Source organism: Takifugu rubripes, chromosome 15, assembly GCF_901000725.2.
Source record: "Takifugu rubripes chromosome 15, fTakRub1.2, whole genome shotgun sequence".
Lineage (NCBI taxonomy): Eukaryota > Metazoa > Chordata > Actinopteri > Tetraodontiformes > Tetraodontidae > Takifugu > Takifugu rubripes.
Genome location: NC_042299.1, coordinates 5,615,452 through 5,640,544, shown reverse-complemented (window position 1 = coordinate 5,640,544; position 25,093 = coordinate 5,615,452). Strand labels below are relative to the sequence as shown.

Here is a 25,093-nt window from a genome sequence, read left to right as displayed (position 1 = left end):
ATACGTAAACTACATTTACAAGGGGAAAACATGGTTAGACACCCAACGCGGTGTCACACAGGCCTAGGTAGCAGTGGTGTTGGCCCAGCTAGCAGAGATGGCCATAGTCCAGTACCTTTGTAACTAACATGTGCCGACTCCATCTGGCTGGATAAAAGGTTAGAGTGTCCCTTTTTCTTGGGCATATTGAGCTTAGCAGAAAAAAGAAAGTTATCCAAACAGCAGAGGAATATGTTGATAGCACAATCCAGGGTTCTATTTGCTTTTTGGATGACATTTTAAGCAAACACACAGTCCAACTGCAGTCCACTCGTCCATGCCTTCATGTGGAGCCGGCCAAAATCTGTCATTTACAACATCTACATGGTTATTCAAGATCAGATAAGAAGTCAGAGAACTCAGACAGGAACTCTGAATGTAGCCCAGCAGGGGGACGATATACAACTACAAACAAAAGTCGCTTTTCTGTCCTCCGGTTCAGATGGGTGATGCCAAGAGTCAAGCTTTCAACTGAACTGGAGCCATGTTTGAGTCTAGGATTAACTAATAACTTGGAGTGATAGATTGCTGCCACTCCCCCTCGTCAACCAGTAACAAGAGGAATATTATAGTTAAGATGGGTAGGAGGAGTAAATTCTTTTAAGCTAAAATACTCCTCCTACTACTAAAGCCAGGTCTCAGTAAAACAGAATAAATTAATGTGATGATCCACTAACAGGGATTTACACAAAATAGATCTAATATTCAACAGTCCACATTTAATTGTGCTCTTAGTTTCTTCTATTTGTGCTTTGGTATTAATTTTAATAAGATTATGGTGATTGACCGCTCCCCTGCTCTGTGCTTGGTGAACTTTTAACCGTGGAACAGAGACTACCTCTATAGTGTTAAATATGTTATTGTTGGTGGATGAGGCTTTCATGGAATAAGACTCTGCATCCTGGTCTGGACCCTGGTTTGTCAGGTCATTTTGGGTCTAATAAAATCGTCCAAGTTACTAGAAATGAGAGAGGCAGGTGCGATAATCAGACCAGGGTTTCCCAAAAACTGTTCCAATTGTCCACAACCACCATAACAGACAACAAATGGAACATGTACACACTGTAATAAAATGGAAGCTACCTAACATGTACTGGTTGGTTACAAGAAAGAGAGGAATAAACAAAACAGAGAGTCTGAAAGCAAAACTATGTTTAACTGTAAAACTTGAAATGGAAATATAACACACTACTATCTATTAGGTAGTTGAAGTAAACAGGGTTGATGCACGAGGCTTTTTTTCCCCGTCTTCTTGGTTTTTGTTACTGATCCACACTTTGTCCGGTAGATGGCGGTGTTGTGGTTTTATGTTGTTGACAGCCGTCAATCAGAGAAGAAGAATAAGTGCTCGTTTAGATCGGATCCGAAGTCAACAGTCGAGTTATCAACTCCCGGACTTCTGAAATGGCGTTAATTGGAAAAGTCGCAGTTGTGACAGGAGCTGCAATGGGGTTAGGAAATGCAATGACACGAATACTCCTGCAGAATGGTGCAAAGGTAAGATTTAACTCTTGTTAAACACGTCTTAAATAAGAGGGGGGGGGGGTACAGGTACAAAATAATTATTTCTTTCATACAGACTTATGCTTCACACTTTTGTATTAATTCCTGATATTCGAAATTATATAAAAATTATATGAGTCATATTTTTTGCTAACTTATCAATATGAAACTTGCACAGGTGGTCCTCCTGGATGTCAACAACACCGCTGGAGAGAGTTTCCAGGAAGCCCTCCACAAAGAGTATGGATCTGAAAAGACTTTCTTTTTCAAATGTGATGTAGAATCAGAGGAACAAATCAAAGGTAATGGACACAGCCAGTCACATGGCAGCATTTAGAATCCCAAGGGCCTGATCCACTAAGATAGACAAGTTTCAATACTATTGTGAGTTTTTCTGCCAGTTGAATCCTAGCAACTGGACTTCTGGAGTTTCTTGAAAACATTTCACCTCTCATCTAAGAGGCTTCAACAGTTCTAGCTGACTGTTTGCGAGTTCCAGATACTTGTAATCTTCAGGAGCCATTAACACCTTTAGAGCTTCAGTCACCTGGTTGTTGGTTGCTCCACCCCTTCGCCCCAGGAAGGGAAGAGGCCATTCACACATGGCTACTAACGATCCCCATTGTGTGGGAGTTTGAACGACCTGCACAATGAGGGGCGGACCAACCAACTCCTCAAGAGTACAAGTAGCTGGAACTCCCCAACAGTCAGCTAGAACTGATGAAGCCTCTTGGCTGACAGGTAAAATGTCTTCAAGAAACTTCAACAGTCCAGTTGCTAGGATTCAACTACCAGATTTACCCTGATCTGGATGAATGAGAACCTTCACAGACAACACTGTCTTGAGTTCTGATAGTTCAGATCTGTTGAAGCTTCACTATCTGTCATCGCCCGAGTCAATCCGCAGTTCATCCGGTTAGTGGATCAGGTCCTGAGAGTTTAATCATCACAGTGGAACAAAGTTCTGCAAACAGGATTTAGAGACTGCTGGGGAAATTTGAACCATTTTTTCCTGTTATCAATTATCAAGCCGCCCTAAAGAAAACCACAGAAGCGTTTGGTGGAATCGACATCCTGTGCAACAATGCAGGCATTTTAAATGAGGGAGAATGGGAGAAAACTGTCTCCATAAACATGGTGAGAAGCTGGGTTCGTGTGTAAGTCACAAGATCAGATTACTGTTTAACACACATTATTCATTAACATGTCTTTAAATACCGTATTTTCTGGACTATATGTCACTCCGGAGTTTAAGTCGCTCCAGCCAAAAAATGCATAAAGAAGAAAAATAGATATATAAGTCTCATTTTGGGGGAAAATTTATTTGATAAAATCCGAGACCAAGAACCTACATTTCATCTTGAAAGGCAATTAGCATGGATTAGCAATAATGTTACGGTATGCTAACGTAACAAATTCAACTACATGACCCACAACGAACTGAGTACGTGTCTGCTTTGTTAACGTAACATATTAACAGTTATTCAGTTAACTATAGCATAAAGAACATCCGAGCAAGTTTACCAAACGAACTCGTTCCTCAGGTACACGCGCCTAGAACGCCCTCCTGTGGTTGTCAGTGTGAAAATAACGAACATGTGAAATTCTGTAATAATGTATTTATTTAAGTCGCTCCGGAGTACAAGTCGCACCCCCTGACAAACTATGGAAAAAGTGCGACTTATAGTCCGGAAAATACGGTAATCTTCAGTTACAAGTGAGCATAGTCCACCAAGGTTTCATAGAATTACTGATTCACTGCATGATGTTTATTATGGAAAATCAATGCCAAGATGCTGATTGTCCATGTAGGTTGCTCTGTTCAGGGTTACCTATCTGGCTCTTGAGTATATGAACAAGTTGAATGGAGGAAGGGGCGGAGTCATTGTGAATACAGCTTCTATGGCAGGTACCCAGAATGCACTGTAACATAGTCATTTAAAAACAAGGCTGAGGGCACAAGCTGAAGTTCCTTTTGTACAGTTTGTGACAGTAGATTTAACTTTGTTAATAAGAATTCAGTTGTTGCCCTTTCAAGATAATGGCAATTAAGAATCAAAGCATTAATCTTTTAAACTGAGAAGTACTACCCTACATCCTACAGGCCTGATCCCATTGCTCAGCTGTCCGGTTTATACCGCCACCAAACACGGGGTGGTGGGCTTTACCCGGGCCATGTCGGTGAGAACTCATGGTGCCATTTTCTCAGTAAACTTAGAATTTAGAGTTTTACTCTTTGTGTTTATTTCCATAGCTTGCATCTAAGGCGTCTGGCTACGGCATCCGGTTCAATGCTCTTTGTCCCGGGTTTGTGCAAACAGATCTGTTTATCAACATTCCAAAAAGACTTGGGCAATTTTCCAACTTGGCTGATGAAACCCTGAAGTTGGTCGACAAGTTTAAAGTGCTAACGTGAGTCAGAGTGGCTTTACTGCTTTGATTTCTGCAGTTTTTTGTGTAGTAACATTTATTTTTCCGAATGCATTTGCACATTTTAATGATGAATCCTCTTTTTTTCAGTGTGACTCAGGTGGCTGAGAGCTTCTTGGAGCTGGTGACGGATGAGACAAAGGATGGGGAGGCTCTCATTGTGCTTCCAGATGGAACAAGCTACATGGAATTCCCCGTGTTATGCTGATATACACCGGATCACCTGACACTGAATCATTTCTTGATAAAACATCAAAATGTGTGTAAAGTTTAACTTCTACCTGACTAATGCATATGAATCTTAAAGAGGAAAAGGGAATCCAAGAAGCAGCGTCACATGTTTTTTTTTTCCCAAGTATTTTATTCTGTTACAGGTTATCAGACATAATGCGTTAGCGTTCACAGAATGTTTCACTGTCATCCAAAGCGCAATGGTTTATAGAAATTTCAGCTTCTAATATGAAGCAGAAACCTGTATTCCCTACATTTCTGGGTTCTATACACATTTACAAATACTCTCTACATTATAGTTTGTAGAGTTTGTATTATTATAGTTGATAACGTATGATTATCCTTGGGGTAACATAAAGGTAATTCTCGTCAGTGGCTTAGTTCTTCTGTGTTAATACACCTGTTACGTTACTTTATGTGTGGTATCACAACCTTTCCTCTCTTCCTTCCTCTTTCTTCTCAACCTCAGGGCTGCTTCGCTCTCTGCAAACAGGATGTTGCACAGTTATGAAGCGTGATGAAACTTATCCTGGTACAAGTATAAAAGATCACGCAAGATTTCATTTTCCCTTGACTGAGACCACTGACCTTGACTAAGGGGATGTTTTATCGATAGGATGCTGGAGAAATGTACAAGAGTTTAAGGTCACAAAAAAGTTGCTTGAAGGTGAGAATGGGGCTCCAACTAACTTCTAATGTCAACTTTACAGAAATTATGGGATGAAAACTGGTGGTTTTCTACTTACACTGATGGGCAGGTTTTACTCTGCTAGGATCCGAAAGAAGGTCGAAGTAAAATGAGAAAATGTAAATTTATTTATTTTCAAAAAAGTCAAATGTAGATCACAACTTTTTAAATCATTAAAATGTCCAGACATTACCGTCAGGTTTGGGGTGCATGAGCATCAGCGGCAGTTCCACTGTGACGTCACTATAGGAGCAAGAAACCAAACAATAAGAAAACGTTAAACCCACTTGGTTCTGAAATGAGTACCTATAACCCTGCTCACCTTGCAGTGAGACCACCCAGAAGCCTACAATGAAACCACAACACAAGTTGTTTATTAAACTTATTGAGGAAAAAAAAAAAAAAATCCTCATTCTGAGCTGAAACTTACCCCCCTCCAGCCACGATTAGATTAATTTTAATCTTGTAAGAAACAAGAATTCCCAACACCTCTCTTTCTACTCCCTGTCTCAGCCTGTTGAGCAGAGAAATGACAGTTTACGAGGTTGAACGTGACATATTTCATATTGTGAGCTCTGCCTAAATTGCACGTCAGGCCTACATGGTGGTGGAGGCGAGGTTGGTGTCCTCATCCTTCAGCCGTCCATCCAGCGCCAGCCCCCTTTTCTCTTTGTTGTCACTCAGCATGGGTGTGATGGACAGGGTGCTCTCAAAGGTGCCGTTGGACTCCACTGTCTCTCTGTAGAAAACAAAACACCAACAGAAACATATTAGTCTTCTGTCCAACTTGAGGATTTGATGTTTTTTCAGGGCACTCACCCAAACTCTTTGTTCAAAACGGTCTTGGTGTATTTATCTGCACAGTACAGCACGATGTCCGTAGTTTGGTCAACTGTGAGAGCAGAGAAATTCATACGGAGTCATAAAACTCAAAGATATTTGTGAGCTGTGATGCTGGTTAGGTTTCCAAATTCACAATCCACCCCTAGATCAATAATAATTGTTTAATGTCTATGTTGTAATTTTATTTCTATTTTATTCTATATGTATATATACTTATAATATGTATATATTATATTATGTATATATTATATATATGCTTATAATATATGCTGTATATATGCTTATAATGTTCTAATCTTATTTGTATTTATTTATTCTATTTCTATACTTTGTAAATACAAAACCTACACTACAGTTATATTAATCCACATTAGGCTGCTACTACAATTCAATTTCCCTACGGGGATGAATAAAGCACATCTTGAATCTTGAATCTTTACATCTAAAGATTCAAGATTCAAGATGTGCAGTACAAGTAGACACCCTTAGAGATGCTCACCAGTGATTTTGAACTTCTTGACTGTTTTGTTGCTTTCATTTTTTACTTTGATTTTGATTGGGATTGCCTCGCCATGGAAATAGAGCTAGAAACCAGGACAGGACAGAACAGTCGAAGTCAGTTAAAGTAGCCAATATATGGAAAACCTGGGGAAAACAAGCACATTTTCATTTGGGTATCGTACATCTTTTTCCAGTGAAGCTTCCATTTGGACGGGCTTATCGGACATCATGAAGTTTTTGCATATTTCAGCCTTGGGTCCTGCGCCCACCTGAGTAGGGGCGTACTGGATTTTGCGAATGATAAGGCGAGCAGTGTCCCTGCAGAGCAAACATGCAAGGGGAAGTGAGAAGAGATGGGTGATTAACAAGATCTGGTGGATTAGCAAACACTCACTTCTTCTCAATCTTCTCATCAGGGTCGCTTTTTTCCTTGGCAAGGTAAGTTTTGACCTCAAAGTCCACCCCGCACGCCTGAAATTAAAGCATCAGAACCTTAAAGAATAATCCAGGACAACTACCAGTAAATTTATGGGATGCAGCGAGATGAATGATGGGAATGAAGTTCACCTTTCCTTTGTCATCAGGTCCAGGCTGCAGGGAAACTGAGCATGGCAGGTTGGTGGGAATCTAGAGTCCAAGAATATCATCAATCAATCAAACAAAACCCACATTTGGCTGATGTCAGCTGCAGCCTTGATGCTTTAGTATCTCAAAACCAAATCTCATGATCGTACATCAAAGGTGAAGGCATATGCGTTGTCTCCGGCCTTCTTCAGCAGGGTTTCGTGCATGGTGCTCATGCTGGGCTTGTGGCTCTCGGGGTAGAGCTGGAAGCATTCCAACCAGATATCCTTCCTGAAGCATAGGCCCATCACATCCAGGTCATCGCTACCATAACGGAAGGCACATGCCAGCTGCACGAACACTGACAGATAACACAAACCCATTATTTCCCGCTGGCGGCTAGCATCACCACATGCTTCAGCTCGGAAAGACGTTACCTTTTCTGTCTCCAAAATCCTTTGGGTCCAACTTTACAACACCGTCTGTAAAGGTAGATAAGATATTATCTGTGTTTAGTCTATATCTAGTTTCCTAGTTATCTAAATTTAGTTAACATTCTTTTTGTGCAGCCACAAGCGCTGATAAAGGAACGCACCAACTTTGTCCACAACATTCACATTGTCCACGTAGTCCCTCTTCCCCAGGTAGAGGGTCAGCTGTTGGGACAAGAGAAGGAAGGCAGCATTTCACCTCTTTCATTCAGCTCTTTTTCTTTATTATTACATGCAATTTATAGTTCTGTATTTCCTGCTAACATTTAAGAATAATCCAAGTAGCTCTGCTGTCTGACTAAAGGTGATGGGAGCAGTGGAACTTCAATGCATCTGTAATGAAGAAGGATCCACTCACCCCTCCGTTTCCACTGGTCTTTTTGAACACCCTGTTGGGAAAATTGAAAAAAAATATTCTCTTGAAAAACTGTTTATATGTATAACATTTATCCTGATTTATCCATATAAAACTACATTTACATAAAAGAGCTAAATATGTGAACTTTGTAGTGCCAACAGAAGAGACTTCTTAATGAGGAGAGGTGTCCAGGAGCAACACTTCTGCCTGGATAAACCAGCTGAAATAATCATTAATCTCCTGTGCGGATAAAATGGTTTCTTTGTGGGCAACAGAAGGACAAGTAATCCCTTATTTCTTGTTATCCAGTTAGGAACAGCTAAGTGTGGAGCAGCTTTACCTCATTGTGCCTGGATTGAGAGGCTGACCCAGGTGAGGAAGCCACAAATGGTCTGGCAGCTTTCCCAAACTGCTCATTACCTCGATTAGTATTCATTAGTGGTTGAGATCAAATTTGATTTGCCAGCTGTCTAAGCCCTGACAAACTTTGTATAAATACATTAAAAGTTGTCACTTTTAGGTGTTGGATGATCCCAATCAAGTTCTGCATCACTGGGGTGACGCATACCCCAAAGTACAGCCAAACCAGTTTTCGAGTTGTTGCACCTTTTTAAAGTGCAATAAATGTTAAAAATCTCTTCTGCAGTGCAGGACAAAACTCAGCATCAATTATTTGGGGTGGAAGTCCAGAACATTTGGAATTTCACTCATAGAAATCAAAAAAGAGAAACTTACTTGGCCATTTTGAGAGACGATCAGGGCTTCTGCTGTGGGACATAACAACAGAGAGGAGATATTAGCTGGGGTGGCTGCCTCACTGTCAGTTATTAAAACCAAGAGGCTTCACTAACTGTTGGCTCAGCCGGATTGTTCTTTCTTTCCTTTTTTTGTAAAGGTTCATAAGGTTAATCCTTTGTGATAAGATTACATCAGAAGCATTCTTTATCCAGTGGAGCTCATCTGTTACCATACCAGCAAAGTCTAGATCAGACTCTATCCCTCTCCTTCTCTCTCTCTCTTTCTCTCTCTCTCTCACACACAAACACAGACACACACGCTTCTGTCATGGTGTATTCCTCTCAAATATAGCAGCAGTACCAATGCTATTAAAAGAGAGTTAAATGGATATAGCTTATTCTTAAATTCAGAGTACTGTTCCTTACTGAGGAACTATAAGTCCTTGCAGTTTCTTTCTATAGATCCGTAATAAGATTATCGCAGGAAATTTAATGTGAGGATTGATGTGAGGTTTTCTCATGTGGAATCTACATCACCAGACTGAGGGCTACTGTATGTAAGTGCCATTAAGGTGATTCTCCATGAAGTGTAGAGGTTGACACTTTTAAAAGTGTCACGTTACCGAAGCAACTCCTGTAGCATCGTTTCATCTGTGAGCAGAGGATGGAGGTAAAACGTCAACCTTTCCTCTCGAGTGGATCTGAGTTTAATGATGTTTCCAGGTGTTTTGGTTAGTCTACAGAAACTTTCACACCCTTCACGTTTCTCCATCCTGCCAAAATGGTTCTTTACCCTTATTGTAAACACCCATACAGCCACGAGACAGCGGGTTTTTAATGAGGTGAATGGCTCTTCTGATACAGCAACAACCTCAGCACAATTTTATATTCAAGACATGTAAATATTGGAGCACATGTACATTTTAGTCATGACGCCCAGCTGCACACGCTATTGCATCTCACCAGAGGCGCATCTAAACATTACTGTGAGATGCCCCGATCCACCATTAATCATTTGATTCTCACGCTTTCCATCTTTTGCAGTGTGATCAGTTTTAAGCATCATTAATCCAGCTTTTTAAACCACTTTTTTAGCTGGTTCCACCTGATCAAATGCTTGTAATTTGTTATTATTTCTATGACTTCTCTTCAGACCTACAAAAGACTGCATCGCAGCTTCTCATCAGCAGCAACGTTAATGTTTGGATAATTTCAATAAGCATCCATCAGTATGAAGATGTGGATCTCTTACCTCTTATAAGTCTTCTGGACACGCACGAGTGGGTAAACTTGCCAATGTGTCCAGTGACTGTTGATCTCCCTTTTTATACCCGCAGCCTGTAACCAGCTTCAGTATTGTCGCTGTGGCTGGCTTGATAATCCCGTTAAACAATCAGTGGGCATCTTTTTTTGGATTACAAAGGGTGTAATAATACCAACTACCACTCATACTGCAGTAAAAGGCTGATAATCCTCTGTACAGTATGTCTACACAAATCCATCAAGGCAAACTAATGGAGCCATTTATTATAGTTGTCTTTGTAGAATGCATTTGCTGCCTTCATTCGGTCTCAGTTTCTTGCCGTTTCTTAGATAAAGTTGTCCTATATTTATTTATTTTGTCCTCTCTGAATGTCTAAAACAGGGTCAGTCATGTGTTAGTTTGTTTTTTATTTTATTTTTAATTTGTTAGGATGGTCAGAGAGAGTCACATGATGTAATTAGTTGGATGACTTGGTTTTAATAATAGATATAATTGGCTGCTATTTTTTAGCTCACTGCGTGTACAACTGTTAACACACGGGCTGATGCACTTATAAGCATCTAATGTGGCTTTAGATTATTCGAATTACCAAGATAGAATACTTTAATACATCTGTTGCGATGATCATTTAGTGAACATTAATGTGAGCGCGTCTAGTACAGGTGAGGGACAGGCTCCGCCCACTATTGTTACTGGTTCAGGACTCCGTCTTTATGCCACCAAATCAACATAGTTCAACGCTGCGTCACAAAGTGTGGAATAAAAAGGTTTTTTTTTTTTGGGGGGGGGGGGGGGGGGGGGGGGGGGGGGTTAAACACAGTTTAGTAGTAAAGATAATCTTGACCGAGCTGAATTCCAAAATTTTACCAGTTTCCCCAAAAATATATTTAATTTACGGCTTAAATTCTTGATATCAAAAACCCTGACCTCAAAATCCAAAGATGGTTGGGTTTTTTAAATGGAAATACTCAGTTTGTATCACTTAAATTCACTCATGTATCACTCATTTATTCTATTAAATTGAAGGAAAGTTTCTGTTTTTTGCATTTATTTCCATTAAACTAAGACAAACTGCACTGGTTTTGTCTGGGAAGGATGATTTCTAGCCTGATGGGAGGGATGCATTTGGGTTTCTGACTGGTTTTGATGGCACAAAGTTGACTTGGATTGGCTACCATTAAGACATCTGTATATGTGTGTATGTCTAGCACAACATGATTTCCTTACATTTAGACTTTTTATGGCATCAACTCATCAATTTCAACTAAACTGATCACCTGAAGCTTTTTCACCCAGTTTAACTTATTCCAATTGAAAGAAGGAATGTATATAAAAGGCAACAGGTACACAATATTTTTAGATCATTATTCCCGTCCGTCTAATCTGGGCAGATTAAGGGATTCCACGAGCATCGCTGTGCTTGTGATGGGAGCACTGGTGGAAGGAGGAAGGTCCCATATCCAGGAACATGACCAAGATTAAGCAGGATTTTCAGAATGATTCCCTTTTGACCTTTGAGACACCACAAATCCTCTGGCAGGGTCACTATAACGAGCTCATGTCAACTTCATTATAGGAACAAATCAATGTTTGAAGAAGACAGAATAGGTCAGATGGATTCTATGCATTTTTGTTGCTAAATGCAATCAAGAGGCTTCATTTGGGTTTTTGTTGATGATGAAGGATTTACCATGAACATTTGGAAGCTACTCAATAACTGCAGACTGACCTCTGGGCCATCTGGATGCCCCACAACACAAAGGTCACCGTCGTACTGTCTGCGACTTAGCCCAGCTTTAACGCTCAGGCCCATCAAAGCACAGCCAAGAGTTGATGCTGAAGTGTTATGTGAAAGCTTTATCAGCTTTGCCAGTGTTCAATTCACCAATAAAGCATCCAGAGGAGATTGTTCATTCAAGTAGGCAACCTATATTTTAAATACAGTCTTCCTATATTTACAGGACGTTGGCTGACTTTGGAATATTTGTCAACTCAGGTGTTATCAGAAAAGTTGGTCTAGTTCTCTGAAGCATTGACATTCAGGAGGAGCTCTCTGCTCCACCCCATTAAAACCAGTCACACCAGTAGCAAAGACATCTAGTCAATGTCATCCATCATCAAATGGTGTCTTTCAACTGAGTCATCTTTTTAGTTGTCAAATATTTCACATTTATTAGTAAGGGGTTGGAATTTGAATTTACATTTGACATGATTCATGTTTTTCTGTGGTTTGAGATTAAAACACAAGGAAATTAGGTTTTTGATCTTAATTATTCTCCATCATAACCTAAATTTGATCCAAATAATCCACACAGTCACACAAAGAAAGCAAGATAGGGGGGTTCCTGTAGTCCAATAACATATTTTAATTAGGTTGCGATCAAGCGATGCAGTGTTTGGTCTTAATCTTGATTTATAGCGTCACCTACTGGAGGCAACAGAAAAGTACCCACTGTTCTTCTCGCAAGCCCTTTTCCTTAATTTCCCTGTTGTCCATGAAAAGTGCATCTTCCTCTGCTATGAACGAACAAAAACAGGAAAACGAGTCTCTTTTTTTAGATCTCATTTTGTTGACAAGTTTTTATGGTCGTGCAGGAAAATAATTTGTTTTTTGATCAGAGGTCGATTTCAGTAAAGGTTTCTCATATTTGTTTGCGCCCTGACAACTTGTGCTGAAATTAATGTCAGGTGAGGTCTTTTTCGGTCATCTTCATCCTCCTGCTCCGGAGCAGGAGCGTGTCTGCTGGTCTGCGTACTCAGCCATCCCGTTCGGACACCGCAGTGCAGGTTACGGTGCCTCCTCTGCGGCTGCTCGTCTCCGACACCGACGCGTCCCGCTGCAGACTTCCGCGGACAACACGGGACTTGGACGCACTGAGAGCCATGGCCGAGGCCAATCCGCTGCGGGGGTTCCCCCGCCTGCGCCGGGCCGCGGTAAGCTCCGCGGGGAGGTGGGAGGCTGCAAGCGGGGCGGTGATGCTGCAGCAGAAACGGGGATGTTCGCGGAGCATCCCAGAGTTTAGCACTGCGGCACGAAGGTTGTGTTCAGCAGCGCAGCAGAACCCTCCTCTGGGTTTCGATGCGGTGTCTGTTCGGGGCAGGCCGACATTTGTCTGCGTTGTGTGGGGTTGTACGCGGTGTAGGACAGCGGGGAGCTGATTAAGCATTGCAGTCTGTTGAAGACTTTCAACTTGTGCAGTTTTATATAACAGATTGGGCATTTCCATCGACTTGATGCGGGGAAGTGTGCACGCTTCTGTTCACTATGGCGCAACTATCAGATTCCACCGGATGACATTGAGGAGAAGAGAGTTTGAGAAAAAGATTTATGTCAAACATGAGGATTTAGGACGAGGTCTGTTGTTGTTACATTGGATTTAACCCGATGTTGCAGTAAAACGTCAGAAAAAGTGAATACAAGAGAAGAAAGGTGTGCTGCCGCTTTCACTGTCTAAAACTATGTTGAGATTACTGAAACAAACGTTCCTGTTGGCTGCTGCTCTCCTCCTTGACCCGACAGTTTGAGTCAGGTGGTTGAAATCAAGCCGGACAGCAGTTTGATGCTTCTGTGATTGGGACATTTTTTACATCTTGAATCAGGCCAGAAAAATCCACCAAGTTTTTTCGGCATTTGTATAATACCCTTGGCTACATTGAACCCTGGGTCGTTTAGGCCTTTTTCACCGAACGTAAATGTTGTGAACATGTGACCTGGAAGCGACTCTGGCACGCGCTGAAAGGTCAAAGTCAAGGCTCCGCCCCCATCGACACCTGTGTGAATACTCTCTGTACCAACATATTGGTTAAATGATGTACATAATAATGTTTTTGAACAAAAAAACGACAGTTTATCAATTGCTGAAGTCAATGATGTGATAATCTACTTACTTTTTGTCCTTTCAGACCTCATTTCCGGGCAATCTGCATCTGATTTTGGTGCTTCGTCCCACTGGCCTGTCCAGCACCACCCCCAGTCCCTCCTCCAGCACCGACCTGGGCTTTCGCTTCAGCCAAGATGACTTCCTCCTGAAGATGCCTGTAGGAAAAATGACTTAAAACAGTTCCCTTTGGATTTCAAAAATCCAAATTCATTGGTGCATCTGCTTTTTGTAGGTGGTGATGCTGCGTTCGGTGGGCGAGCTGCTGCGATACATCGATGAAAACCACCTGGCGTCAGACTTCACAGCAAAAGTGGAGTATTGCCAGAGTGACTGGATCGTCCTTCGCACGGTAGCTCCATGACAGCCTCCTCCGCTGTAGCCCCAGTTCAATGTGCTGAAACCTCTCTGTCATTTATTTAATGATTCGCCTGCAGGCCATTGAGACCTTTGCAGTGACAGTGAAGGAGATCGCTCAGGTGCTGCAGGGCTTTGGCTCAGAGCTCTCTGATACAGAACTTCCAGATGAAGCCAGCACCATTGAGTTCCTGTTGCACTCGCACACCCACAGATACCGACAAATGAAGGTCTGTCCCACCTCCTCTCCATCCCTCCCACTGTAGGCTCTTAACAATGGTACAAAAGTGACAGTGACAGGTTTTTGTGGCGTCTCAGGACGATATCCGTAAAGTGCTGAAAGAAGGTCGCCTGTTGCTGACAAACCTGGAAACTGTCAAAGCGTCGAAGAGGGATGTGGAGGAGGAGCGAGACATCGGAGGAGACATGGACACTGTTCAGAGGTGCTAACTGTAATCAAAGGTCCTGTCTTACCAGCAACAGCTTGGGTCAACATCTGTGTTGTGTGCCTGGTCCAGGCTCCTGGGCCAGCTCAGAGACATGGAGGAGGCGTTTGATGGCTTCTTCGAGAAACACCACCTAAAGCTGCAGCAGTACCTGCAGCTGCTGCAGTATGAACTTAGTTTCCATCAGGTGTGGTTCCTTATACCGCTGGAGGTTTGGATGATGTCTGGTCAGCTGTCACTTCAACTCCTGTCTGTGTGTGCGAGTAGATGGAGGAGGTGCTGAAGAGACTCAGTGACCAGGAAAGGGCCGTTGGATTTGTGGGTTCCACGGTGGTTCAGACTGAGCAGCTGCTGAGAGATCTGGAGGTGCTGGACACACAAGCTCGGGTGAGCAATGTTGACAGGAACCCCAACCTAACCTATCCTAACCTAACCCTGCCCTAAAGGTGTAGGAGTGGAAAATATCTCCTTGTGTCTCATGTGTCAGATGTGGCTTTTATCTTTATGTCATTCGATCTGATTCCTTAGTCCAAGACTTCTGGACTGATGATGTGTGTCTGTTGCTCAGGAGGAGATGGCTCGTGCACAGATGGTGATTCTGCACGGTCACCAGTTGGCCGCCAACCACCACTATGCCCTGGCGCTCATCGTCCAGCGCTGTAATGAGCTGCGTCACCTCTGTGATGTCATCACCACCGCCATGCGCGCAAAACGGGCATCGCTAACACGAGCCAGAGACTTGTTGCGCCGCCTCGAGGGGGTAAAAATGCCCCCAGAGCTTACTGCTACTGCAGATGTGATGTCTTTGAGTGTCAAATCTAAAATAAATGTTTTTGTGTTTGTGCTTGTGTGAAGGCCCTTCGCTGGTGTGACGAAGGTGCTTATCTTCTGGCGAGTCAGATGGTTGACAAGTTCCAAACCAAAGAAGGAGCTCAGGAAGCCCTGCAAATCCTCAACACTCACCAGGAGAGGGCGCCCTCTGCTCTGAAAAATAGCCAGGGCATCCTGAGTCTGGAGTTTGAGGCTATCCTTACACCACAGCTGCAGGTACTCCGTCACCAGCTCAACGATGAAACAGCCTGAAGCATCTACTGACTTCCTCCTGTCCTTCTAGTCACAAATCTCAATGGTCACTGAGAAACTGAACATGGTTCAGTCCATGATCAGAAACAGAGAGCAGTGTCTGAGGAAGCTGGCAGACATGCAGGTCAGACCAGTGCAGCTGGTGGCCCCCAGGCCTGAGTTGGACCAGATCTCACAGCGTTGCAAGTCACCCCTCTTTTCACCCAAACACGGTATGACATCACACTTCTCCACAGACTCCCATGTTTGTGCTGTAATAATCAGTCATATGTTTGTTGTTGTTGTGTAGACTTTAACCTTCTGAACTCCAAGTTCTCCTTTGACCTGCTACCTGGCAAGAGAGCTGCAAGAAGAAACAATAGCCAGCCCAAGGTGCTCACGTTTCCACATCCTTTAGGGCCATGAGGGAGCTGTAGAAACATTTAAAAAAATGACAGTTTTTGACCAGTTAATGTAGATTTGTTGTAGCCACATGCTAAATCCAGATAGAAAGTAATATTACAGAACATCTAATGTAATGTAATATTACTGATAAACTCTACTATTTCCTGTGCAGATCGAGGTTATGCACAATTTCCAGGACAATCGCAGCTGCCTGTATGGCCCAGTGCCTGAGACAGATTCAGAGACAGAGGACAATCCAGAACAGGTTACACGGTAGGGTCCTTCACCCTGACCTCTCCGTGTGTGCTTGCATGTGCACAGGTACATCCTGGGTCTAAGCTTGTCGCATTCCTTGTCTGCACAGCCACATTATGAAGGAACTGATCGCTACAGAAAGGATCTATGTGGATGAGCTGCTTTCTGTCCTTCTAGTGAGGATATTTTGCTATACTCCAACGGTGCACGTGGTAAAACCGCAGCTGCTAATCATGGAGGAATCTGAATAAATGTCAGCCTTTTCTCCCTGTCAACCCTACAGGGCTACAGGGCAGAAATGGAGGACCCGGCCATGTCTGATCTGCTCCCATCAGCCCTGGACAGCCAGAAAGACCTGCTATTTGGCAATATGCCAGAGATTTACCAGTTCCATAGCAGGCAAAGTGCACACATACACACACACAAACACATACACACACACACCACAAGCTGTTTGTCCTTGTTGCTCCCTCTTTGGATGCTAGTTCTTTTTGGAAATCTCTGTTCAGGGTCTTCCTCCAAGACCTTCAAGGTTGCCTGGAGACGCCTGAGATGGTGGGGTCTTGCTTCCTGCAACGGGTGAGGATAATAGGCTCATGTTAATGTGCTGAGATGAACATCCTGAAAACCTTGAGACCATTTATCCTGTAGGTCAGGACAGTGGCTCTCAGCACATTGTAGACCTGTAGGAGTACCTATATTTTAAATGCATACTGGTGGAGTGATGGATTCAGTCAAATGTACATTTATGCGAGCAGAAAGAGAAGTTCCAGGTTTACGAGCGTTACTGCCAAAATAAGCCTCGCTCAGAGCTGCTGTGGCGACGGTGCTGTGATTCACCCTTCTTTCAGGTATTTTACAAGCTGATTATTTTACACAATCCACTCACAGGCAATTTGTGTTTAGTGGCCGTTGCCCCTCTCTTTCTTGCTCCAGGAGTGCCAGAAGAAGCTGGACCACAAGCTCGGTCTGGACTCTTATCTGCTGAAGCCAGTCCAACGCCTCACCAAGTACCAACTGCTTCTCAAGGTTCTTTATATCAAATCTGTGAACCTAAAAACACATCACAACGCATGAGATTAAGATTGAAGATTGGAGGATGGATGACATTAAAGCTGCACTAGAGCGTCTCACGTAACATTGGGCGATCACATTGTGTGTGTCTGTGTGCGTATGTCTGTGTTCAGGAGCTGCTGAAACACTGCACAGAGGATCGATACCGCTGTGAACTCCAGGAGGCTCTGGACTCCATGCTGAAGCTGCTGAAGTCTGTCAACGACTCCATGCACCAGATTGCGATCACAGGATATCCGGTAGCCACCAGGCCAGTCAGTGATTAAGATGCAGAGTCCAGATTAATGACAGGTCAACTCAGAGGTTTCATCACGCCATCTGGCCTCCTCTGCGATCAATACGAACTGAGCCTGCAAAGGCTGGATCACCACAGGATGGATGTGGACATGTTTTCCACTGACTCACACAGTAGCAATGGGAAAGAAGGTTTTTAGGTTTTAAAGGCTTAAAACAGATTTGTCTCATATTCAACCTCTGGTTAGTGTGATTGCACCATGTGACCAATCAGTATGGAACCTGAAGGCTAACATGACCATTAAACTACTGGTTTTAAGGTCTTTTATGTGCTTGCAACGGGAAACTCTCCTTGTATGACTAAATATAAAGGAGTCCTCTGTGAACAAAGCAGTCACCCTAAGTGCAGTCCCCCCCCCCCCTTATGTTTGCTCTATCTCAGGGTGACCTCGGCCAGCTGGGCCGGGTGGTCCTGCAGGGAGGTTTCAGCGTGTGGATCAGCCATAAGAGAGCAGCGGTCCGAATGAAGGAGATGGCCAGGTTCAAGCCAATGCAGAGACATCTCTTCCTGTATGACCACGCCCTGCTCTTCTGCAAACGGAGAGATGACGACAATCCTGACAGGACGCCGTTCTACAGCTTCAAATCTTGCCTCAGAGTACAGCCTTAATACTAAAGTGTCATTTGTAGAGGCTACCTGTTCGGGTCAAAAAGACGGGTCAGGTGGGAGCTGGTGAATAAATCTGTCTCTGCAGATGAGCGCAGTGGGAGTCACCGAGAACGTGAAAGGAGATGTGAGGAAATTCGAACTGTGGTACAGTGGCAGAGAAGTTGTTTACATGGTTCAGGTACTTGATTTGCTGTTCATCATGTCTTTGTCCTCTTGAGCACGTAGCCCTCCCATGTGTGTGTCCTGTCATCTGTGTGTTTGTCTCTTCCAGGCCCCCACATTGGAGGTCAAAGTCACCTGGCTGACGGAGATACGCAAAGTTCTTTCAAACCAGCTGAAACTGCGACAAGGTCACAAGAGTGATTTTTTTTTTTTTGTAAAACTCTGAATTCATCACATCAAACATTTCTATTTTCTTCCTTTGATGAGTGTGACCTCTGTGTCCTCTGTATCCACAGATGAGGCTCCCTCTATATCAGAACAGCCCCTCTCTGACAGGTGACTATATCTGCATGATGTTCCTTAACATCAGCTACATCTACCAGTTAATATTGCTGATGCGGCGTTTTTTGGTGATGTTAGTGTTGACTGATAGCATGTTAGCATGTTAACAACACTAATATAAAGAATGTCTTGAAAGCACAGACTCAAAAATCAAAGAGGACTGAGAGACAATGTGAGAGTGAGGATCATGATTAGTGTTTTTATCTTTATTTAGCAGATGGATAAATAATGATGACTGAGCTGTGAGTGTTTTACTAACTCTACCCATCTACTACTTAAACCTAGTTATCTGCTGTACATTCAACTTTCAATGCCGTATTTCCATAGATTTCAGCTGTGATCACAAACTCAGTTATCAGACACTGAAATATATGTGACTTTGAGCTTAATGGAGGCTGTTTGGATTTACAGACTGAAGACCAGCTCGTTTTGTGACTGCGTGGTTGTTGTTGTCGTCTGTTTTGCGGTTGGTTTCTTGTTCCCATGGTGATGTGTGGTAGCGCATCAGAGATGTGCGTGTCGTGGGGGGCATCATCGGTGGGAGGCTGCTCAGCGTGTCTCCCTGTCCCTCACAGCTCCACAGCAACAAGCCACTCCTACAGGAACAGAGAGGAGGAGTCCACAAACACTAGCTCCGCCCACTCTGACCCTGTGGTGCATTCACCTCGACGTAGTAAGTTACTGAATATGAAGTATTCGACATACAATGTTAATTTTAATCACTTTAAATGAATTTTGGGGAAATATTGGAACAATTATGCTAGTAATGCAGTGTTGCAGTTGTTGATAGATCAGCAGCCTTTTTGCCTGCAGCTTGGCCGGTTCCTGCCCACTCAGTTGCGATCTGTGAGGGCCTGGAGGACTGGGGCGCAGCCACCGACTTCTCCAACATATCGGACTCTGATGAGGAGGATCAGCCCGCCCCACTGGTGAGAGTTCTGTTACCACTGTAGCCCATGAAGGTGGCAAGATAAATGTTTTTGTTTAAAACTTCCTAGTTGCAGAGCTGTAGGTAGGAAATGCCCAATTGTGAGGTTGTTTTATTTCCAGGTAGCAGGCAGGTACAGAGTCATGGTGCAGAGCAGCATGGCCAGTGCAGATGACATCAGTTTTAACTGTGGTGATGTCATCCAGCTGCTACAGGAGGAAATGTCTGGAATGTGGTAAATGCCCTTTCTGCAGCCCAGTTATACTGCCAGTTGTACTTTTGTGATGCATCTGGGGTGGTGGTTGTGTCTGCAGGATGGTGAGGAACATCAGCCGAGGAGAAGAGGGGCGGGTTATGTCTGAGGACCTGCACAGGATCTTGGGAGAAACCTGCTGAGGACCCCGTCTCTTCCCATACTGTACAGATTTAAGCACATGTTAATTTACTTCTTAAATTAAAAACACTTTTACTTCAGACGGCTGTCAACTGCAGAATGGACCACAGACAACAAGCACACAGACCTCACAGAAAAAATGTTCTACAGACTATTTTCATAACTATTCCGCTCTGACCTGATGGTCGTAACACCTGCTCAACATATCATGCCTTCTCATGTGCCAAATCGCCCTGCAAAGCCTATATTTCCTCCAGCAGCCAGCATGACAGCCGGGTGCTCTGTGTGTCGTTAACAGCAATACTGAATCGACTTTTGCAGCTCTTCTTGTTGATAGCAGCAATATTGCTCATTTTTGCCATGCTGTGTTTTTGCTGAGGGGCGTGTCCACATAGGAGCAGTAATAACATGTCCAAATAACGGATGCAGCTTGTTCCTGTGTGGTCTCTGGGTGGGATGGGTTTAAAGGTTTTATTAACCCCAGTGAACAGTTAAAATGTGTCCCTGAGCACTGTGGATTAACTCTCTGCTGGACTAGCCCCAGTATGAGGACTGGTCCCCATTGGCTGTTTTTGGTTGTAATAATTGACAATATATTAGAAACAGAGTTGTTCATGCTACTGTTTAAATCTGCTGCTGTTGTTTTTTCCATCTGACTTAAGTGTTCTGCTCTTCCTGCTCTGCATAAACATGCCGCTGCTCATGCTGTCATCCATGGCTGTTTCTACGACAACTGGAAGACTTTAGGGTCAACATTGGTTTAAGCCGTAGAAAAGTGTCTGAATAGGATCTTAACTGTTGTGGTTTTAGGGAAAATTCACTGCCGATCACTCCAGTCTTTGTCAACCACTCATTTATATTACTTATGAATCTAGTTTTAGACTAAAAGAGTATTTAAACGTCTCTTTTTTAAATGAATACAGAGTTTTATGTTGTCACTTTATAATAAGTGCAGCATCGTATGAATAAGCTAATTAATTGAATTCAACAGCATTTTTACAACAGCATCAGTATTTGTTGATTTGGTTCATGGTTGTTTAGCCCCTCAAATGTGTATCAATGTGTATATTTTGTAAAATTAAAGCACAGTTGGAGAACACAGCTTTATTATTCAAAGCAAGCTCATTTTTAAAATAAAATATTTGATCCAACTGTTGTGAACTGGCAGCTAAAGCTGCTCAGCTCATCTGCAGGCCTGTTTTCTGGCTGATCCAGGGGTAATAGCGTGACACTCTGGTGTAGATTCCATACTTCCCGTCCTTGGCACACTCCTCCCCCCAGCTCACAATGCCCGTCAGGAACCATGTGTCTTTATATTTGGTGGCGTGCGGCCCCCCGCTGTCCCCCTGACAGGAATCCTTTGCTTGGAGCTGGTACCCCGCACAGAACATGTAGCGTGTGACCTGTTCCCGGCTGCTCTGTTTGCAGCGAGTACGGTCCACATACGGTACCTCCAACTTCTGGAGCTTGGTGGCCTCGAGGCCGAAGAACTTGATTCGACCCCAGCCGCTGACCAGCGAGCTGGTGGACTCCCTCAGGAGGGTCTCAGTAAAATCTTTGGGGCCCAGGCAGATGGGACGACGCTTGTTGGACAGCTCCACGGGCTTGTTGAGCTTCAATAGAGCTATATCGTGGTTGTAGGGAGACTTCTTGTAATCATACATGAAGTGGATATGCTGCTCCGCCACCGTATGGTCTCGCTCTGGACCTTCATCCTTGCTCACATCATGCTCACCTGGAGAGATGAATTTGTATATATGATCAGATCTGCTGTGTTTTATTTGATTTCATATATGGTCATTGATCCGGGAGTTGCAAGATACCAAATGAAAACCGTTAGAATGAGTGGACCAATCACTGCTCAGCATTTCTCAAATGCTCTGTGCAGTGTGATTCTCTGTCCACAGAGAAAGTGGAGAATTTTAGCGATCTCGCCACTCTCAAATCCAACAAAATACATAAACCATAAAGAAATACAGCTGTCAATGTCGTCATTTAAGACTCGCGCGTGACACAAGCAAGTGACAAAACTCTCAAAACAACAAGCTGATGTAGGAAATGGTCTGGGGATCTCCTTAGAGGCACCACACAGAGGAAATGGTGGCCCTGGCTGCTGCCTTAGGGAGGCCCTCGTGGACATGTGAATGTAGATCTGCGAAAAAGCAAATTAAATTCTCACCGACTCGAATGAAGTATCCCTGTTTAGCAATCTTCTCATTTATCAGACAATGAGCGGCAGTGATGACCCACAAGTCGCTGAGCAGAGATCCTCCACAGAAGGGCTCCGCTCTCTGAAGGATAACTGAGTGGGACATCAGGGTCACCTGAGCACACAGAAGCAAATAGAACTGCATCAGCTCACCTTATGATGTCACAAATATTTCACATTTAACACCTAAAACGTGCAGATTCTTGCAGGAAAATCCGCCTGCCGGAAGATTGGACCTGGGGGGTTGAGCTGTACCTGCCACGGAATCTCTCCAGGTAAGGCCTCGTCACCTCCCACAATCCTCTGATCTGTGTTCTCTTTTTCTGGGATGGTGGGAAGTGTGGGAAACGCCCAGTAAGGGATCTCTGTCTCAGAGACAGAGATCAGATCTTCAGTGAGGCTGCTCCTGTTCTGATCTGGACCTACAGAGGATGTCCTCCCGGACCGCGGGTCTATCATGGTGGTGTTCAGGGGCGCCCAGTCCATCGACTCGATGTAATCGTACAGCTCTGTCGAGTTGTCGCTGTAGTCGCCCAGCAGGATGCTGCTGAAGGTCCGATTAGCTTCTAATTTTTGCATCAGCGAACGACGCTGAACGTTGGATTTGGAGGAGAAGGACATGTTGATGTGACCACAGCTGAACTGGTCTGAGGGAGAAAAGGAGGGAATGACACTTTTACACTCAAAATATACAATTTTCACTTCATTAGAAGAGTGTCCACAAATACAGGTGATTTTGCCAACCCCAGATCTGAGCTGCCCCTGCTCTGGACCCCAGGTTCTGCAACTTTAACTTTGGTGGTTCACCTGTTGGCTCGCAGGACTTCTTGTCCAGGCCCAATCGGTGCCCAACTGCACAGTGACACACACTTATGTCCCCCTGCATCACACAGAAATGGGAACATCCGCCGTTGTTGACGGAACACTGTTTGGACACCTCTGGAAAAGACAAGAGTCACGTGTGGCATCTTCAACTACAGCTGTGTGTTTTGGTCATGGAGCTCACCAATCTCACAGTTCCTGCCACTGAAGTCCGGTTTGCACCAGCATACGTAGGAGTTAATTCCATCTTTGCACACACCTTCATTCTGACAGGGTGGGGGTACACACTGATCACCATCTGCACAGGAATGTAAACGTTTAAGCAGAAGATCTAAGACACACATGAGAAGTTACATGAGAACTCACCGATGTAGCCCACCCAGAACTCCGCCTGGAAGCCAAAATAAGGCAGAAATATGTGTTTCTATAGAGCGTGTATGTTTTGTGCCAACACAACCTACAGTTTTCTCGTCGTCCTCAAAGACTTCCCTGGCCTCCTCCATTGTGCACTGTTCCTCCTTACACTCCCGCTCCAGGTTGTCCTTTTGAAGCTCTTCAAGATGGCCGCTGTTGTAGCGCCGCTGACGGAGCAGCACCATGTTTGCTGCCTGTGGGGACACAAATACGCCTCCTGAGGAAGAAGAGAATTATTTCAGAATTCCTGTTGTGTCCTGATTCCGCCTGATAAACAGAAAAACATTGATGTTGTGCCCAGTGTTTCCTTGAATCATGAACCAATGCAGCTAGTGTTATTAAGTGTTATTAAGCTCTCAGGATGGGTTTTGTATTATGAATATTTCCAGCTCAAGGTAGCAATCATTTCCAATTGTGCTCGTCGGGTTTAGAGTTCAAGTCTAAACCGATGGTCAACAGTCCCACCAGATTATTCTGTATACTTTCTTAGCCCTGACCTTCCTCTGCTTCCTCAATCCATCTCCCCTCTGATGTCTTCATTACCTGTGCTTCCCTCCGTGGGCAGTCCGCTCACCTCCAGCAGCAAAGCAGCGATTAAAGCCAGTAAAAAATCTCTGGCCATCTTGCCGTTGTTCAGATGTCTGGTTGCTTTTGACCGTAGAGCCATATTCAGCACTCCAAAGTACAAAAACACTGTTTACTCACCTGGGAGCTCTGTGTGCTCATCGTCCCACTTGTGTGTGCGTATGTGGTGAGTGGGTGGATGGGGGTTTGGTTGTGTGTGTGTGTGTGTGTGTGTGTGTGTGTGTGTGTGTGTGTGTGGGTGTGGGTGTGGGTGTGTGTGTGTGTGTGTGTGTGTGTGTGTGTGTGTGTGTGTGTGTGTGTGTGTTGATATTATAATCTGCTAATCGTGTTTATTATGCTGAGTCTTCTGTGATAAGCAGCTTTTGCAGGATGGTTTACGGGACAGTTCAAATTTGGTTAGACATGTGTTTGTTATTCTATATTTGCAAGGTCTACAAAGCTAAACTCTTAGCAACATTTTAACATGTTAAACTGAGACCTCTGTGTCAAATGCCTCTATCGTGACATCATCAATCAATCTTTATTTATATAGCATCTGTTAAAATCAAAATTGTTTCTAGGTTCTTTACAGAATTGATATTCTGTAGCCATTGATCCTTTTTTTGACATTTGATTGGGCTAACATTGCAGTGAGACCGTAGGCTGTCATCACTCCAGCTGGTTACTGGTCAACTCTGAAAGCATGTCGACAGGAGCAGGGTGGAAAGCCCAGAGTCACATGACCTGAGACATCCACATGATTAAAAACAATATTGATGAGCAGGCGCTCAGATACAGCAAACAGGAGGAAAAATCTAATTAAAACTCCCGTTTGCTGGTTTCACACTGTTATTTGGGACTCTGCGCTCCATCTGTGGCGTTGAAGCCAGCGTGGTTAGACTGAGTTATGTGGGCCTCCACCCAGAACAAATCAGTGTGACTGACAGTCGGGTCTTCGGCCTTCGACCTGCAGCTCCAGGCCGACAGCAGCCTTGTGGTGACTTATCTGCTGAGGGTGATTTAAAATGGAAACAGGGACACTGCTGCGCTCACCCCTAGATTAACTAGTCAACCATGGATTTTACATCAAGAGGAAAAAATTGCAAGAGAATCTGACTTTTAGCACCTAACAATTCTGATGAAATCACTAGGCATCCTGGGAGCAGATTGGGAAGGGGGGTAGTTCTGTGGGAGGTGGAAGCCCATTACTGGGAAAAAGCTGGTCCCC

At 43.8% G+C, this 25,093-nt stretch overlaps 4 protein-coding genes across 12 annotated transcripts; 2 read left to right on the top strand and 2 right to left on the bottom strand.

Annotated features, from left to right (window-relative positions):
• Positions 1 to 1,354: 1,354 nt before the first annotated feature.
• On the top strand, positions 1,355 to 6,013 carry LOC105417439 (15-hydroxyprostaglandin dehydrogenase [NAD(+)]). 2 transcript variants are annotated; one of them, XR_003890950.1, is made up of 8 exons: positions 1,355 to 1,536; positions 1,721 to 1,844; positions 2,573 to 2,679; positions 3,355 to 3,451; positions 3,647 to 3,723; positions 3,797 to 3,954; positions 4,063 to 4,231; positions 4,673 to 6,013. XR_003890950.1 is itself a non-coding variant. In XM_029848216.1 (7 exons), exons 1-7 carry the CDS (start codon positions 1,444 to 1,446, stop codon positions 4,178 to 4,180), a joined length of 774 nt encoding a protein of 257 aa, XP_029704076.1. In that variant the 5' UTR covers positions 1,355 to 1,443; the 3' UTR covers positions 4,181 to 4,299. The 2 variants fall into 2 exon arrangements, 1 of the variants encoding a protein (XP_029704076.1); XM_029848216.1 differs by lacking the exon at positions 4,673 to 6,013 and having other exon boundaries at positions 4,063 to 4,299.
• arr3a (arrestin 3a, retinal (X-arrestin)) lies at positions 4,487 to 9,713 on the bottom strand. 5 transcript variants are annotated; one of them, XM_029848214.1, is made up of 18 exons: positions 9,638 to 9,713; positions 8,384 to 8,415; positions 7,649 to 7,679; positions 7,395 to 7,455; positions 7,237 to 7,281; positions 6,970 to 7,160; positions 6,803 to 6,862; positions 6,630 to 6,706; positions 6,418 to 6,553; positions 6,234 to 6,318; positions 5,711 to 5,783; positions 5,493 to 5,630; positions 5,322 to 5,405; positions 5,214 to 5,237; positions 5,085 to 5,134; positions 4,950 to 4,972; positions 4,792 to 4,823; positions 4,487 to 4,686 (listed from the first exon to the last, which is right to left on the bottom strand). In XM_029848214.1, the coding sequence occupies exons 2-16, from the start codon at positions 8,389 to 8,391 to the stop codon at positions 4,965 to 4,967; spliced, it is 1,071 nt and encodes a 356-aa protein (XP_029704074.1). In that variant the 5' UTR covers positions 8,392 to 8,415; positions 9,638 to 9,713; the 3' UTR covers positions 4,487 to 4,686; positions 4,792 to 4,823; positions 4,950 to 4,964. The 5 variants fall into 5 exon arrangements, with proteins under 5 accessions (XP_029704074.1, XP_029704075.1, XP_029704071.1 ...); XM_029848215.1 differs by having other exon boundaries at positions 4,950 to 4,969; XM_029848211.1 differs by lacking the exons at positions 4,487 to 4,686; positions 4,792 to 4,823; positions 4,950 to 4,972 and having other exon boundaries at positions 5,016 to 5,134.
• On the top strand, positions 6,951 to 20,930 carry mcf2b (MCF.2 cell line derived transforming sequence b). 2 transcript variants are annotated; one of them, XM_029848209.1, is made up of 27 exons: positions 6,951 to 7,289; positions 7,958 to 8,020; positions 13,553 to 13,687; positions 13,763 to 13,879; positions 13,965 to 14,114; positions 14,203 to 14,327; positions 14,403 to 14,517; positions 14,598 to 14,717; positions 14,899 to 15,090; positions 15,186 to 15,377; positions 15,445 to 15,625; positions 15,703 to 15,785; positions 15,970 to 16,070; positions 16,162 to 16,228; positions 16,336 to 16,451; positions 16,562 to 16,631; positions 16,811 to 16,903; positions 16,989 to 17,081; positions 17,240 to 17,365; positions 17,803 to 18,018; positions 18,116 to 18,208; positions 18,302 to 18,380; positions 18,489 to 18,528; positions 19,110 to 19,207; positions 19,348 to 19,463; positions 19,585 to 19,697; positions 19,777 to 20,930. In XM_029848209.1, exons 1-27 carry the CDS (start codon positions 7,212 to 7,214, stop codon positions 19,856 to 19,858), a joined length of 3,054 nt encoding a protein of 1,017 aa, XP_029704069.1. In that variant the 5' UTR covers positions 6,951 to 7,211; the 3' UTR covers positions 19,859 to 20,930. The 2 variants fall into 2 exon arrangements, with proteins under 2 accessions (XP_029704069.1, XP_029704068.1); XM_029848208.1 differs by lacking the exons at positions 6,951 to 7,289; positions 7,958 to 8,020 and adding an exon at positions 12,031 to 12,583 and having other exon boundaries at positions 19,035 to 19,207; positions 19,333 to 19,463; positions 19,777 to 20,929.
• A 15-nt stretch (positions 20,931 to 20,945) lies between these two features.
• f9b (coagulation factor IXb) lies at positions 20,946 to 24,005 on the bottom strand. 3 transcript variants are annotated; one of them, NM_001032612.1, is given in 9 exon segments: positions 21,035 to 21,590; positions 22,036 to 22,052; positions 22,055 to 22,180; positions 22,321 to 22,712; positions 22,873 to 23,004; positions 23,072 to 23,185; positions 23,254 to 23,278; positions 23,349 to 23,518; positions 23,845 to 23,923. In NM_001032612.1, coding segments are annotated over 9 exon segments (1,611 nt in total).
• Between the last annotated feature and the right edge of the window lie 1,088 nt (positions 24,006 to 25,093).

Bases quoted from the DNA above. Each gene is read 5' to 3' on its own strand.
- LOC105417439 (XM_029848216.1), top strand. From the start codon at position 1,444: ATGGCGTTAATTGGAAAAGTCGCAGTTGTGACAGGAGCTGCAATGGGG. The intron at 1,537-1,720 runs GTAAGATTTAAC...AAACTTGCACAG, and splicing joins TCCTGCAGAATGGTGCAAAG to GTGGTCCTCCTGGATGTCAA. The intron at 3,724-3,796 runs GTGAGAACTCAT...TTATTTCCATAG, and splicing joins GCTTTACCCGGGCCATGTCG to CTTGCATCTAAGGCGTCTGG.
- mcf2b (XM_029848209.1), top strand. From the start codon at position 7,212: ATGCTTCAGCTCGGAAAGACGTTACCTTTTCTGTCTCCAAAATCCTTT. The intron at 18,381-18,488 runs GTCACAAGAGTG...CTGTATCCACAG, and splicing joins CCAGCTGAAACTGCGACAAG to ATGAGGCTCCCTCTATATCA. The intron at 19,208-19,347 runs GTAAGTTACTGA...TTTTGCCTGCAG, and splicing joins GGTGCATTCACCTCGACGTA to CTTGGCCGGTTCCTGCCCAC.
- arr3a (XM_029848211.1), bottom strand. The intron at 6,863-6,969 runs GTACGATCATGA...CTTGGACTCTAG, and splicing joins CATATGCCTTCACCTTTGAT to ATTCCCACCAACCTGCCATG. The intron at 5,406-5,492 runs GTAGGCCTGACG...TCTGCTCAACAG, and splicing joins AACCTCGCCTCCACCACCAT to GCTGAGACAGGGAGTAGAAA.
- f9b (XM_011611079.2), bottom strand. From the start codon at position 23,968: ATGGCTCTACGGTCAAAAGCAACCAGACATCTGAACAACGGCAAGATG. The intron at 22,713-22,872 runs GTGAACCACCAA...TTTCTCCCTCAG, and splicing joins GAAGTCCTGCGAGCCAACAG to ACCAGTTCAGCTGTGGTCAC. The intron at 21,592-22,035 runs GTGAGAATTTAA...TCATCTCTCCAG, and splicing joins GGGATACTTCATTCGAGTCG to GTGAGCATGATGTGAGCAAG.